Raw genomic sequence first — 15,966 nt, forward strand, 5'->3', positions numbered from 1 at the left:
ACTAGGGTTCAGTTGCACAACCCTGTGAATATGCTAGAAGTCACTGAATTGTACACTTTAAGTGGCTGGATTGTATGGTATGTGAATTATATTTTAATAACATTGTTATTAAAAAATAATCCCACGCGCTGAAGAAGTAAGACAGAGGATAACAAGCATTTAAATATAACCCATGGAAAAATACAATGACTGTTTTTCTTTGATTTTTTAGTGAACACAGTTCACTGTCTGCCACTAAATAAATCAAATCACAACTCCAATGGCGTGGGAAAGAGACTGGCCAGGAAAAAATAACTATGCCCTGGAAAAATTCCGATTGCTTAAAAAATGGACTCAAAACTCTCAGCAACTGAAATCAGATCGAAGGAACCGATAATCTACTGCTAGCTGAACCCAACTTATGCCTGCTAGGAAAAGACAGTATTATAATACGGGCTTTCCCAAGTCATTTTAGCAGTAAATGCAAGAACATTTGCAGTAACCACTCCTACCCAAATGCCAAACCGTTACCTGTGAGCTTTCAGTATCCTCTGTGCAATGGCATCACCAATCTTGTTGAACACAACTTTGTCATCAGCACAACTTATGAAAAACTGGTTCTATGAGAAAGAGAGTGACCATGTAAGTCTTTCTTATCTTAGTGGCATATAGTATATATATGGAAAATGTCCTCTAGAACACTACACTGATATTTACCAAAAAACCGTTTCACATAGCCTACATGTTCTTATTACTAAAATAATTTATGAAAGCAAATGACAGAATAAAAGAAGCTTCATCTCACTCTGCGCCTCACGCATTTCAAGGTAATGTCACATGTCCTATCTCAGTCCAGTGGGAAGCTATGCTATTATTTCATCATGTGAGTTCTTTGTAGCTGACATCTTTAGGAAGGTAGAACATTCCAAATTTATCAGCAGAGACCCTAGGTTTATAAATTCACGTGTTTTGTAAATGCTCATGATTTCAAGTCCTATACTGGCGAACTTTCTGTCTCATGCTAAATTTACCTTTCTAGTGGAGTAGATGGCAGAATCCTGGTCTAATATTCCCCACCCATTCTCCATCATTTCCTAGTATGTGCTTTTGCCTTGTCTCATTCATTCAGGTCACTAATTATTTCTGAACGTCTATTTAAGTAGCTTCAAATCAACTTCACAAGTATGTTTCATACATATAAATAAACCAAGAAACTGGAAAAAAATGTTTTTCTTTTTTTCTTTAAGTAAACTTCACTCTTCATTGACCTCTTAAGCACTATTTAAAACTCTTACTAAAAAGCCGGGTACAACATTATTATCATAATGTTATAAAAGATTTAGCTGCTGCATAAAGGAATGCTAGTAATTAGGTACAAATATGATCACTACTACATACTTCCATATATTGTTATAACACACCTGTAATTTATAAGTATAATCATCATAATCTTTCCTAATCATCCTAAAGAGACATAGAAGCAATGACTCAAACTGTGATTATCATCCCTCTGCCACATCATCATTTTTACGAGTTTACATGTTTTTATACTTAAGCGCATAAATCTTTAAACTGCATCCATTACACAACCTTACAGGAAACACTGCTCCGGAACTCATCTGAGAATGTGTCTTCCCTTCAGGCATCCAACAATAAACATTTCAGTGGCAACCAAACCATGTTTGTTTTCTGTGTTCGTATTACAGAGAAGCTTCACATTCCTCAGCAACTGCGAACACTCGTGGGCCACATGGCACGGCCTGTTCTCTTTTGGGGCGAGGTTAGGTAGGTGCCAACCACGTAGCTCAGCTAGAGGCGGAAAAGCTAGGTCCGTGCCCACAGCCATGTGTATCCACATGGCATTCCAGAGCTCACTTAGGACTGTGGTAGCACGAATAAGGAAGGCTGACTTAATGCTACTAAAAAGAGATGAAGCAAAAGGACTCTGGGTAATGGATGAGGCAGCGGCTGACATCGTCTATTGTGATGGTATAACTGATGAAATTATAGTACTAATTGTATTAGTACTGCAATGCTCCAGGCTTTGATAGAGTTCTTTTCCTGTTGTGTGGTTCCACCCAGGATACCATATTGCATTTGCCTGCTCATTTTTTTAAATCAGCTTCTCTTTCTCCAGGCCTGTGAAAGAAACAAAGCTCTAATACTTTCCTACTTGCCATTCTCATTGATTAGTCACCGTGTGGAGGGGGAGAGGGGAAGGAACTTAGGGCTAGGATGGTTTCTCCAGGAAACCCATTTCCCTCCGTACATTTAAAAAAATTCAATGGGAAAGAAAAGATGAAAATAAAGAAGGGAGTTGTGCTCTGATTTATTTTTACATTATCGTGACTGTGACTTCTGATTTTTTTTTCCAGGATTTTCAACATGCTCTGAGCTAGGTTTGTATCTACTTTGAAGTGCAATTAAGGTTCCCAAACTAAACTCAGTGTCCCTAGGTTTTCTCCTCTTCTCTGAACACAAACTCTGGGATCTAATTATGCTTTAAAATGAACAATGGTTCATACAGGATTGAAGAAGGTGGAACTTGCCCTCAATATTCTCCCGTCTTCTTTTTCTAGGTTGCTTTCCCTGCATGCTCCCTATTCCAATACTGCCAAACTGGTGGCATCCAATTTTAGCAACTTACCCTTGTGCGCTCTCCTGACATAGCACACGCCTCCTACTTTGACCCTCCAACTCAAGACAGACAAAAACTTACTCGTCCGTCTTGTATTTCCGGCTAATAATATTATAGTGAGTTGACAAACTTTAATAACAAGAACTTGGGGGACTACTACTAGGGTCCCGAGTTGATGAAAATGCAAAGTGCATGTTAGGTATGCTGGGGAGGTAAAAATTCAGGTGACTCGGATTGGCATCTCAACATATGTCAATTAATGTAGCAGATGCGAGTCTGGGGACCCTGCAGTCTCTGTAAGCTGTTTATGGGAAGGCAGGCTGTCCCACTAGTTCACATGAGCGGGACTTACTTCTATATAGATATAGTGCTTGCTGTTCTCTATCACGTGGAGGTAGGCAGCGTGGATGGACTCTTCGTGGTACTTTATTCCGGCCGACCAATCAGCAGCAGAGCGCAGCAACTGCAAGGCAGCAATCGGAAATGGAAGTGAGCGAACGGCTGAGAAGATGCCAGACCTATTCATCAAACGAAATCAATCCTTTTTCGTCTACACTACCGAATGAATATATCCTCCTCCACCCACGACCGCTTTCATTCAAAACTGGGAACCATAAAGTGTAGTTTCTACAGAGTATTCCGGAAGTACCTCTTCCAGTGGCTATGCTAGTGGCTAGGGCCACTCCTGGCGTTCTTCCATGATGCTTCCACAATTACACCAGAATGCCCATTGTTCTGGGGCTTTAGTAATAGGACCACTTTTACTCTCCAAAGTGTCCCATTTTGAACCATACGATAGGGTCACCCTAGCTCTATGTGCTGGTTCCTTTTATCCCAAATAATACTGTTCAGATTAATACATTTTAAAACACAATAGGTTCATTTAGATATAGAACCTTGACTTTGCCTTTAATCAGCTGATTCTTGGGTATCTCCTCATTGCTCAGTTTTCTCATCTGCCTCCCCCATTCAGACCCTCACCTGCTCCCACCTGGATATCATGAAGACCCTCCAGCTCAGATACCCAAGTATATGTTAAGTACACTCATACTTAGCAAGACTGCCTGGTTCAAAGCTTAGCCCATCCCCTCAGTAACTTTGATCTTGGTCAAGTTTCTCAACCTCCTGGTGCCTCAGATTTCTGATCTATTAAATTGAATATCTATTTTATAGGGTGCCTCAGATTTCTGTTCTATTAAATTGAGTATCTACTTTATATAGGGAGGATTAGATGAATTACCAGGAAGCATGAAGGAGGCCTACCACCTGGCAAGTGGTATGTAAGTGTTTGCTATTATTAATGAAAACATTAGAGGATGCATTTGAGCTGCGGCACACTGGGTCAGAGCCGCTGCAGAGAGTGTAGCTGTGCCTGGGACAGTGGACCAGAGGACATACAAGCCTTTCAAACTAAGAACCACTGTTCATCACTTTTTCCAGTATTCTATGACTGCAGTAGACAGCAGAGAGTAGGTGCTCAGTAAATATTTATTAATTGATTTTCCTTAAGTAATAGCATGACACTGCAGAAGAATCACTGTAAAAAATAGATTTGCAATTCCTGATTTGAAATGAATATGAAAGTGTCTCTCATGAGGGCAACTGAAATTAAAAACAAAAGAATGGCTCCACATTATTAGGAATCTGTAAAGTGATCTAGTATGTAACTGGTTTTATGTCTGTGTTCATATATATATACATGTATATGTATATATATATATATATATATATGAGAGAGCTCATAACATTCTTGATCTAATCAATAACTTTAAAAGTTGCATCTCTAACACTCAGGAAATTCAAATTAGTACTTACTAACATCATTGAGTTAATCCTCAAAATCTTACTCTGTCTTATGAGGTATTCATTACAAAGTAACTTCCTTTAAAACACTTATTTAATTTTATCAGATGAATATGTACTATTGGAAAGTTTTAGTTGTGAGCAGCAATAGTCAAATATCTCAAAAGAAAACTCACAAGGAAAACGAATAAATATGATCCACACTGGGAAAATACCCTGATTTCACGTAATCTCTAAGGAACTGCATTACTGCCCATCAGTAGAAATGATGTTTGTTGTTCTGAGCAAATGGACGTTTCAGCCGCTAGTCCTCTCAAATTTAAGTTGAATTTGGTTGCCAAGGGGCATAGCTCTGAAAATGTAGGCTACCTCGAGAAGGTTCTTACCCTCTGCTACACATACTATCAGGTTCTACGGAACTCTGGAAACAACGTATAAAATGGAAACCTATGCTGTCCAGATCGGAACTCTGGTCCAGCTCTGCCCTTACCAGCTCTTTCACTTTTAACAAGTCATTTTAATATCAGGGAGGCTTGATTTCCACCACTGTACAACTGAGATCTCTCTCTCTCTCACACACATAGACACACAAACACATAGACATGTGCATGCGCCACAGCTGCTGGGTGAAGAAATAAATCACCTAACACCCACAGAGCTACGGTATGGGGCACGTGGTAGATACTGGATGTATAGGATTAGAGGTGAAGTTTATATACCACCTTTAGTGGTCATTTCTCGTGTTCCCCTCAAAAAGAAACATGCTTTCCTTTCTCACTCTCTAAATTTGCCCAGATTCAAAGATTTAATAAGCTCATTAACATAAGATATAAATGAGGAGTGCCAAATAGATTTCAAGTCTAATCATTCTGAAGTAGTTTCCAGAGCAGCTATGCCAAAAAGAGACTCCCTGGAACAAGACACACTGGGGAGGAAAGCTAAGTTTGATGACAGACAGCTCCATGAAGGGAAAGCAGGCAAGTCACGTATTTGCCATCTTTCCTATGAAAGATACTGGTAAATGCTTCCCTTTTAAGAAGGAAGTCCATTTGTAAGCCAAAAGAAGAACCTGAGGGAGAGCATAAGCAGCATGGGGTGGGGGAACCTGATACCCATTAAACCAGAGCATGTGGGAGGTTGCCCCCCTCCTGAGTCCAAATTCTAAAGTCATCATTTTGTATTCAATTTGAACATATCTTTTAAGTAATAGAGAAAAAAAAATAACTTGGTATTACTCTTCATTTGCTATTATTCTAATTAGTTAAAATCTATCTCCACAAGAAAAGCTAAAAATACAGATTTCCCTTTGGTCCTGCCTTTACCTTGAACCAGAGACTCTGAGGGGATATACAGATGAACTCTACTGCTTTACGTGCTTCATGGTCTCGAAAGTTTGTAAATAACCAAAAAGGCCAAACCCATTATGACTGACTCCCTTCTATTTTAAATTTAAGATTTACTCTCTCCTTTTTCTTAACTGGTCTGACCAACTTGTCCTGCATTTCTGTTTTAAACCCGTGGAACTCAGACAAGCCTCAAACCCTTGCTTACATGTGCAGAAATGGGCCTTCTATGGAGAATCAAATCTAACCCTCACTTTTCAAACCTCAAGTCTGAATACACAATTTTAAAGCATATAAAAAGACCACGTTTCTAATTTTATGTTTTAGCCTCTAAACTCTAACTAGAACCGGTCATTTTCTTTTGTACCCTGTCCTATTTTTTAACTTAAAAGATAGGCTTCTCAAGCAAAATAGGCGAAGGGGATTAAGAGGTCAAACTTCCAGTTATAAAATATGTAAGTCACGGAGATGGCATAGTGGATAGAGTCAATGATATTGTGATAATGTTGTATAGTGACAGACAGTGGTCACACTTACCATGGTAAGCACTGAGTCATGTACAGAATGGCTGAATTGTTTCATAAAAATAGACGGATACATAGACAAAGTGGCAGAGAGAAAGGTAACCTTTTCTTTTACCACAAGGCCTGATCCCCTTATATACAGTGGGCCCAAGTTGAATGTATGGATTGAAATTCAGAAATGTCTTCTTGAAGGAAAACTTTCAAAACTTCCTTAGAATTTGTCCCAAGTTGCTTTTCTCTTACTGTAATGCTTTCCTTTCCTATAAATTCAGCACATATCTTAATTTCTTTCTATTTCCCCAAACTCCCAAGTCAGTCATGAACCAGAGACTGTTAGGACAAGAGCCATTTATATGTCTCTCAAGCAGAAGTTGGCTTCGACAGAGAAGCCCATCAGTGGCACGGGTCAGGAGACAAGGGAAGCACTCAGACTGTTGAGCCTTATTCTTCCAGTCTGTACTGAGAAGAAAAGCAGGCCAGGAACACCAAGGAATGAACTGTGTTCAAGAATTCACCTCATACTATCAAGCCGTTCCTTCTAATAACCATTTTTGTCCACTGAGGGTTATCCATTCACCACACAACATGGGATGATCCTTTCGCCCGAACAATAGGGAAGATTGGAGCTTGAGGCTGAAGAAGAGGGAGAAAACAAACTTTTGAAGAGTAAAACTTAAGTGGAGAGAAGTCCTAGGAAGAAAGATGTAGATGTGGGCTCTGGGAAGCCAGAAAGAAACAGGAAGAGAGTTGCTTGGGGTGGGGGGCACTGGGGCTGCTGTAAGAGAAGAGGATCCTACATGGCAAGGTCCACATGCAGCTTTGCCTTGCCGGAGCCGTGGGCCGTTACCACAGGCCAGACCTCAGCGGAAACAGCCTCTGCCTTGTGGGGCCAGACCACTCGACACCCAGCCTCAACCTCACCGTGCCTCCCTAGCCTATTTTAACATCCCAAAGTCTTGCTTTCCTCCTCTGTGAAAATAAGAGGTCACACAGGAGTCCAGTTCCGAGACTGGTGAACACTGAAATGAGACAATTCACAAAACGCTCAGTGCAGTGCTGGGCAGGGGGTGAACACTCCCCATTCCTGGGGCTTCTCCTGCCAAGAACCACGGCAGCAAGAACAGAAGTGCTCCCGCATGGAGACCTGGTCCCTAAATGGGAAACAACCCCCATGGTAGGAAACTGCCTTAGAGGTGAGTGAAGTGGCTTTCTTTTACCCCTCCCTACCGACTTTTTCACAACACAGAACGTGACAGTCCTTTGAAATCTACATTGATTCCTACGTTGACATCCTGCAGAGAGTCATGTGGCCGTTTTCTCCGAGTGCAGGAACAAGTTTTTCCACTAATATAATTCAGATGTCATTCATACTGGCCTGTATAATTTCTTTTCTGTTCAAAAAAAAATTTTTTTTTAACAGAGAGATCAAAGACATTAACTCCAGCGGAATCATTTCCCTCCATTTGGCAGGACTTCTCAACAATGATGGTCTAAGGGTTGGCTTTTCTACAATAAACTGCCCGCTTTAATCAAGAGGATTGCTCCCGATACTGAGTACGTATTGATGCTATCTGGCATCAGGCATTGTCTTTTACCTTGATAGACATGCTGAGTGTCCTCTGTCTTGATAGCCATGATAGCCCTTGGACATCCAGATTGTTCTTTTTCGGGAGAAAACAAGTTCTTTTACTTACTGTCTGTCCATGAGTGGTTTCAGAGCCATCTTTCCTCTACCCCTGGGCCCCAAGCCTTGACCCTGCTTTGTCTCCTCTAAATGTTCTTGGCAGGCTTCTGAGAATGCCCAGCTCTGAGGCAAAACACCCAAGAATATTTTAAGTGTCTGCGGAAGTTGCTGAAGTCAGCTTTCAGGTTCAGATGGCCTTTTTTTTAGGAGCAGAAATTCGTGTTGGTGGGGGCAGCCTCCGTCCCCCCTGCCCTGGCTCTATTCTCCCTCACTAGTCACCCTGGCTGCTGGTGTCAAGCCTTCTGCAACCGCTGTGCATCATGGCTGGTGTGAGATTACCAAGGACGACTGGACCCAATGTTTTTGTGTTAAAAATATTAAATCATTGGGTTCCTTTTTGCAAATAAAAGAACATGAATCTTACAGACTATTATGTCAAATGTTCTTTCTCTCCATCTCAATAAATATATGGCATAAAGATTTTTGGATCTAGAACTACCCTTGTGACCCATCCAGAAAAATGTCCACTGCTTTGTTCCAAACTCTTGAAAACACTTGGGAAAGCTTGAGGACTGAAGCTAATACTGACATAATCCAAGTGCTATTGGCACGGATTAATTTAGCTCTCGCCACCAACCCTATGAGGCAGATACTGTAATGATCTGTTTTATTGATGAAAAAAAATGCATACAGAGATGTAATTTTTCAAGGCTGCACAGCTAGTATGTAGCAAAGCTGGGATTTGAACACTCTGACTCTATAATCTACTTCTTCCCCTTGCTACATCCCCTTGTTCCTTTTAAGTTAATTAAAGCTTGTGGGCTCTAAATTATGTTACAAGCCATAAACTGTAAAAAATTATGCTAAAATTTTTTTTAAAAGAGTAAACCTAAAAAAAAAAAAAGAAGAAGAAACCCAAGAAAGAACTTTATTAAGTAGCGTCAAATTTCTCAACCGAGAGTATGTAAGAGTTATCTGGCTATTGCCACATGACAGCTGAGAGAGTGAAGGGCCTAAAAGTATTAAAAGACACTAAACTTTTTAAAGATCAAGTTACCTACAACGCACTGGGTCCCATCTCCCGGCTCCCTTCCAGATTCTCTGAAAAACCAAGGATTCAGCTAGATTATTGCTTTGGGCCTCTAAGCTCTATTCACTCATGACCTGAAAATAATAATGTCTAGAACAAGACGAATAAAGTGGAAAGCCAGTAAATAACACACAGTGAAGCAACACTGATCAAAACTTTACGGAAATGGAGAAATGAAGCAGGCTGGTTTATTTTCTTTTTTCGGTTTCTGGTCCTCTCAGACTTTCCTGACTTCAAAAAGTTGGGACTGCCTGGCTGTGCCTGCTGCTTTCACAACTGGAGTTATTTTGGCAGTTCTGAAAAACATCTTCTGGCTACCAGTGACACTGCTTAAATTGTGGGGGAGTCCTCTTCAAGAAAAAGAATACTAATTTACAAATGCAAACTTTGTGCTAGAATTACAGCCGCAGCCTCCTTACAGGTGTCCCTGCTTTTACTCTCTTTCCAGTCTAAGTTCTTGGTATGTATAAACTTTAGGTCCCCAAGTGTGTCTGTTCAGAGAGATGGAAACAGACACATGACAAATGAGAGATCCTCCAGCCATTCAGCTGGGAAGATCCTCATAGCACCTTCATTCTTAGCAACTCCATGATACCCATCAGCGTAACAAAGGCACTAAGGAATCCTGTGTTTAGAAAATCTGCCAAAACTTCTCTATCCACGGAAATATTTTTGTTGACCTAGCTGTTAGCATTTCATAGGTAAAACCAGGTCTGTAAACTCTGATCTGGGTTAATTTTCATAAAGCATTCCTATATCCTAATTCTTCCAGGATAGGGGGAAAAAAAGAAAGTCCAAAGTTCATTAATGCCTTCGAGGATCAGATCCAGATTACCCAGGCCGGCACTCAGGGGCATCCCCAATCGGGCCTTAAGCCTCTCGGCTTTACCTGCCAACACGTCAAGAGCAAATGGTCTGTGGCAGTTGATCTACCATCCCCGGAGCAGGCAGGCTTATTACTTACAGGAGACGCCCAGCTCTCCCGTCCTCACTGCCAGACCCTCCCAGCGTGCTGGGCCCCACTTTCAGGCTAGCCGTTAGTCCTGGACCACACCTAGCATTGTGAACTGAATAGTTCAATGTCACAGCTTTCCCTCTCCCAGCTAACCGAGGCTTCCAGAGGCACAGAACTTTTTTTTTCTTAAAGATTTATTAATTTGAGAGGCAGAAATAGCAACAGAGAGCAGGAGTGGGGAGGACAGGGAGAAGCAGGCTTCCTGGTAAGCAGGGAGCCCAACGCCGGGCTCGATCCAAACGCTCTGGGATTATAACGTGAGCAGAAGGCTGAAGGCAGCCGCTGACCGACTGAGCCACCCAGGCATCCTGAGGCAGAGAATTTTTGTCTTCTTCCTCAACCGCAAGTATGCATGGATGACTTCACTGTGCAAACAGATAGCACTTAATAAACATACGCTGACTGAATAAATGATAATGAGTAAGTCTTGGCAGGCCTCCTTTCAAATCAACTGGCCCTAGAGCTTCTAGAGTCCAGGCCACCCCAGCACACGGAGGACGGACATAGAAGCATATCTGGGAAACCGCGGATCCAGCCCCACGGGTCAGTGATGCAGAGAAGGGGACTCGGGAGTCATTCGATAGAGTGTACACGCAGAGGATCTATGTATCGTGCCAGGGAACTGGGTGAGAGGATATAAAACAGGGTCCAACAGCAGGTAAGAGAAGACGTATGTTTATGAAACGCCAGCATACAATTTCGTTTGCTGATCACAAAAATAGAGTTCCCAGAAATTCCTTTCCAACAGATGCTTCATTCGCATCTGCTCACTTCAATAAGTTGATCACTGAGTCAATTTTAATGCCATCTCAAATCCTAAATTAAATTCTCTTGTTTTCTTAACATGAAGGCTCCTGTGTTATCTTACACCATGAGTAATTCTTCCCTCCAAGTAGAATAACATTAAATGGGTTCATAAAATATTCATTAACTTACATATGAACATATATATATCTGTGCCTCTAAGTTTGAATTAATTGTCTCCTGTAGCCTGGACTAACTCAGTATTTGCTATAGGTATTTCTCTCAAGTGGTCTATCTCTTTGATTGTTCTCTCAGCTGATCTGTGGCCTGAAACGTCTTTTGATTTCTTAGCTACAAATACCTCTACTTGCATATAGTACAAAGTAACTGATTTAGGGATTTCATTTACGTAATCATAGTCACTACAATCCATGTCCAGATTATATAAATCTGTATGAGTGATGTCAGTAGCAGACTGCCAGATCTTTACTTAAACAATCCTTTTTTTATTTTAAAAGGGGGGTTGGGGAGGGGCAGAGAGAGAGGGAGATTTTTTTTTTTTAAAGATTTTATTTATTTATTTAACAGAGAGAAAGAGAGAGAGAGATCACAAGTAGGCAGAGAGAGAGAGAGAGGAGGAAGCAGGCTCCCTGCTGAGCAGACAGCCCGAGGCGGGGCTCGATTCCAGGACCCTGGGATCATGACCTGAGCCGAAGGCAGAGGCTTTAACCCACTGAGCCACCCGGGTGCCCTGAGAGGGAGATTTTTAAGCCGGCCCCACACCCAATGCGGGCTGATACCACGACCTGAGATCATGACCTGAAGCAAAAATCAAGAGTCAGAGGCTTAACCAACTGAGCCACTCAGGTGCTCTCACCTAATACTTTTGATGCTGAGAGTGATGACCTTGAACAAAAGGCAGTATCAAAGGTGGCCCATCCTAGTTCAGCCCCTGATGATCTCAAGATACTTGAGCTGTGGTAAAGGCGGACAAGAGCAGGATTTCAACTCCACCCCTACCTACAACTAACCGGTGACCCTGGACAAGTCTCATAGCCCCAGTGGGTCTTAATTTTCCTATGTGTAATTTGAGATGCTTCGACTGGATGAATTCGACTGGTAATTTGAGATGCTTCGACTGGTAAAATTACGGGATCCATTAAGCAAATTCCATATTCTATTAAAAGAGCCTCTAAAAGGCATTTGGTTAATTAGGAACTAAAATTAGATTGAACTATAACTAGCTTCTTAGATATGAAGTTTCAGCCACATTCCTGGTGCTTCCCCGGAATCCGTCCCTGCTTCACTGTGTGCATCATGTTGCTAGGGTGACTTCAGAAGGAATTAAAGGACAAGCCTTTCCTTGACTGGCCTTTCCTAAGAATATTTATTTATTTACACATTTTCCAATTATGAATGCATTCACTGGAATCCTTGGGACATAAAGATTCTTAACTTACACGTAAACTTAATACATTTTTGAGGAAACTAAAACCAGACCCTTTAGAGTGAATGTTATGAATGGAGGACAAAGAAACTTTAAAAAGTATTTTTTAAGTGTAGATGGGCTACTCCAAACTGATTAACCCTCTGTGGAGTCACTCTGCAACCTATCAGTGATAATATCAAACGTAGTAAAAAAAAAAAAAAAAAAAAAAAAAAAACCTAAATTTTTTAAAAAAGGCAAAAAGATAGGAATATAAATTTCTTGAGCATTTGATGTTTTTACAATTTATGCATGAAAGATTATACAGATTAAGAATACACATGCTTTCTGTGAGACCCTCTCATAAGGGAAAGGCTTCTTAACAACGACTGTTCTATATTTCAGTTATAAAGTGACTCAGTTAAGAAGATTATCCATCACCGACTCTAGGATAAGTGTAAGACGCTAAGACAGCTACAGTGGGAAGAAGAGAGGCATAAAAGAGATGAGTGTGTGGCTGAAGAAATTGACAATACAGGTGATATAAAAGGTGTACACGTAAACATAATGGTGATTACGCTACAGTGTAGAATTAGACACGAGTGATAGAGGTAACACATGTAAAGGAAGTAAAACAGTGCATCTGTTATATTTATAAAAGAGTTCAAAAAAGAGGATAAATGGAATACACTTTAAATAGGAAATATAAAATTAAATTTAAAAGGTCTCTTCAGATTTGCTTTGGCGTCATCCTCATTGAAAAATCTGAAACCAGTGTTTCACTTAATCCAAGAAGAGTAATTTTACCCATTAGCATTCAGTGAAAAAAAAAAAAAAAAAAAGCCAGCCTTACCTGTACATTGGCATGGACGGACGCAGGCACTTGGTATTTCAACTCGTGGGCTGTTGTTTGAGATTTGGGAAGCAGGAAAGGGTAAGAAAGGGACCGATATTTTGACTTCATAATCTAAAATAAAGAAAAACAGGTAGAAAAAGGAAAGATCCATGTGAGAAAATAGCTCCATTCCTCCCTACTTTGTGATTATAAAAGAAATTCAGAGTCATTTGAATAAGAAAAAGAAAAACGCTCACAGTGGAGCGTTGTAATAGATTATTTTTGTGCTCTTTCTGTTTTCCAGAGACAGAGAACTCCTCCCCCCTCCCTGCCCTTTTTTTTTAACCTTTTGTAGTGGGCATGTAACGTTTCATATTTTTAAAGAAAGCTTATATGCAATCTAGAGTTACAGAGGTATATAATGGCAAAAATGGTATTTGTTTTGTAACTGATTTCTTACTATGTTGTAGATATCTTGTCATAGCAATATAGCACCGAATATCCTATTTTTAAAACTTCCTAAGAAAATCATACAGAACGATAGTTTGTTAACTAAATTCCTATTAATGTATATTTCAGTTTTTCCTATTTTTTCAGATTAGAAGAAATATCAAAATAAATTACCTATCAGATTATTTCTTTTTTTTTAGATTTTATTTCTTTATTTTCCAAGAGAGAGAGACAGCACAAGCAGGGGGAGCATCAGGCAGAGGGAGAAGCAGACTCCCCACTGACCAGGGAGCCCAACACAGGACTCAATCCCAGGACCCTGGAATCATGAGCTGTGCCGAAGGCAGATGCTTAACCAACGAATCACACAGGCATCCCCAGATGACTTTAATTTAAATACCCAAAAAAGATTTTCTGAGTTAAAGCTTGTATAGTTTTTTAAAAGCTTTCTGGGGTTTACCAATTTATCCTGCCAGCAATAGAATATACAGGCATCGGAAATCCCAACACCAACCACAGATACCAGTAGGTTTAAAGTAATACTCCTTCATTTATTCATTCATGCTCCCTTAATTTTTGTTAAAAATATTTCCATTATTTCTCGGACTCCATGCTCAGTGGGGACTCTGCTTGAGATTCTCTCTCCCTCTCCCTTTGGCCCTCCCCCACCACTCTCTAAAATAAATTAAAAAGTCTTTAAAAAATATATCCATTATTTCTAAAAAGTTGTAAGGTTTGTGTAAATAAAAGCTTATGTAAATGAAAGATCAGATGAGATTCTAAGTTGTTGATAAAACAATTTCTTCCCAAATTATCAAGGAGACTAATTCCTTGTCATAATTTATAGTAAATGAGAGGGAACCTTAATGATACCCGGAAGGTAGGTACTTAAGTTCTTTCTATATGTAATGAAGGCATAAAACACAGTCTGAAGAAAAGGGAAATGGCCCCATCTTCGCACACTGCTCCCCTCACTCAGAGCCGCCTCCCAGAAGCCTGGACCAGTATGAACCCAGCGTAATGCCAGGACAGGAAGGACTTCAAAGCTCGAGCTCTCCCATCTAAACAAGGTCCCTGCCCCTCTACAACAGCCCTCCAGCTGACCCACCAGCCCAAACCAGATGCTTGATCAACACTGAATACCCAAAATGTGAAAAGGATCACAACAGGCCCCAAAAGTGCCATCTATCTCCCTGTGCTCTGGCAAACAGGCACTCGAGAGTGGATGGGCTACCACAGCATCTTCTTGCCCATCCTCTAGAAGTTTCTCCTCTTCCAGGCGCTCTCTATGTGGACAGAATTATGATAAAACAATCCATATACCTTCGTGAAGTTCCAGCGCTGGATGAAGTGACGGGCCACGTCCCGAGCCGCCTTCCCATGGACTGCAGAGCCAATGTCATGCCAAGGCATCCGGGGCGTGGAGTATCTGTCAATGAAATCTGCCCAGGGGCCCGAGGCACAGATCATCACTAACTGCTGGGCCGGGGATGGAGCCCTCTGATTCCAGCACCAACCAGACCATGATACAGCAAAGCAAACATGGTAACATTCACTGTGCCTCTCATACTGGGCTTGGGTGGGACAACACCTCTATAGCCAAGGGAAACATAGATACACACTGAAGAGCACAGGCCCCCACGGACCTCCACCAGGATGTGTCCATTTCACTTCGTAGGAGATAATCACTAAGCCAGACAAGGTGTGAGTTGGTGTAAATGATCTAAGGTTGTGGACTTGATATTATATTTCTGTGTTGAAATAACCTCAGGCTATGTATACAGTCCTATCTCTATCTTCTCTTCGATCCATCAGCACAATGATAATCTGAAAATGTACCGTTTTCATGCTGGAAGATGAAGATGATATACAGAAAAGAAGATGATCAAAGGGAGGACACCAGCTCTTGCAGAATTATGTATTGCTACCCCCAAAATATGCCTAGATGAAACCCAGAGGTTTCACACAGTAAGCTACATCTCATGCTCTTTTCTTGTTGTAACTACAAGGAAAAGTCCTAAGGTGTACGATCCGACCATAGTCTCCGAAGTTTTACCAAATATTCAAAACAAAACAAAGCAGAACAAAGGACACTCTATCCCACAATGCGTACTTGCTCAGATGCTAACGAATAAAAGACAAAATATAAGCAGTCACCTGCTATCGTGGCACTCACCAGCAAAAGGTTTATCCAGTTGAACCCAGTCTTTGAAGACAAAATTGCAGTAGTCCTTTCCATGCCAGAACCTGGTTTCCCCGTGCAGCTCTCCCATGCCTGTCTGCAAACTGCAGATGGAGCTGGTATCTGGAAGGCAGCAGAGACTGTGTTTAGGTGGGCCCTGGAGAGGAGTCGGGGGAGGCTCCCCTCTCGCTCATTGAACACCTAGGGACTTCTGGACTGTTCTCTTAAGGCTCAGAACTAAGGCAGCATGTGT

General features: G+C 41.1%; 1 protein-coding gene across 7 annotated transcripts in view; it reads right to left on the reverse strand.

Annotated features, from left to right (window-relative positions):
• The window catches only part of PLD1 (phospholipase D1), a 196,042-nt gene that overhangs the window by 44,127 nt on the left and 135,949 nt on the right, over positions 1-15,966 (reverse strand). For all 7 annotated transcript variants that reach the window (XM_047730574.1, XM_047730575.1, XM_047730562.1 and 4 more), the window contains 5 exons: positions 15,708-15,836; positions 14,855-14,973; positions 13,100-13,213; positions 2,970-3,080; positions 511-599 (listed from right to left, as the gene is read on the reverse strand). In XM_047730574.1, coding sequence (XP_047586530.1) covers positions 511-599; positions 2,970-3,080; positions 13,100-13,213; positions 14,855-14,973; positions 15,708-15,836 — 562 coding nt within the window. The remainder of the gene's footprint in view (positions 1-510; positions 600-2,969; positions 3,081-13,099; positions 13,214-14,854; positions 14,974-15,707; positions 15,837-15,966) is intronic.

Source organism: Lutra lutra, chromosome 1 (genome assembly GCF_902655055.1).
Source record: "Lutra lutra chromosome 1, mLutLut1.2, whole genome shotgun sequence".
NCBI classification, from domain to species: Eukaryota; Metazoa; Chordata; class Mammalia; order Carnivora; family Mustelidae; genus Lutra; species Lutra lutra.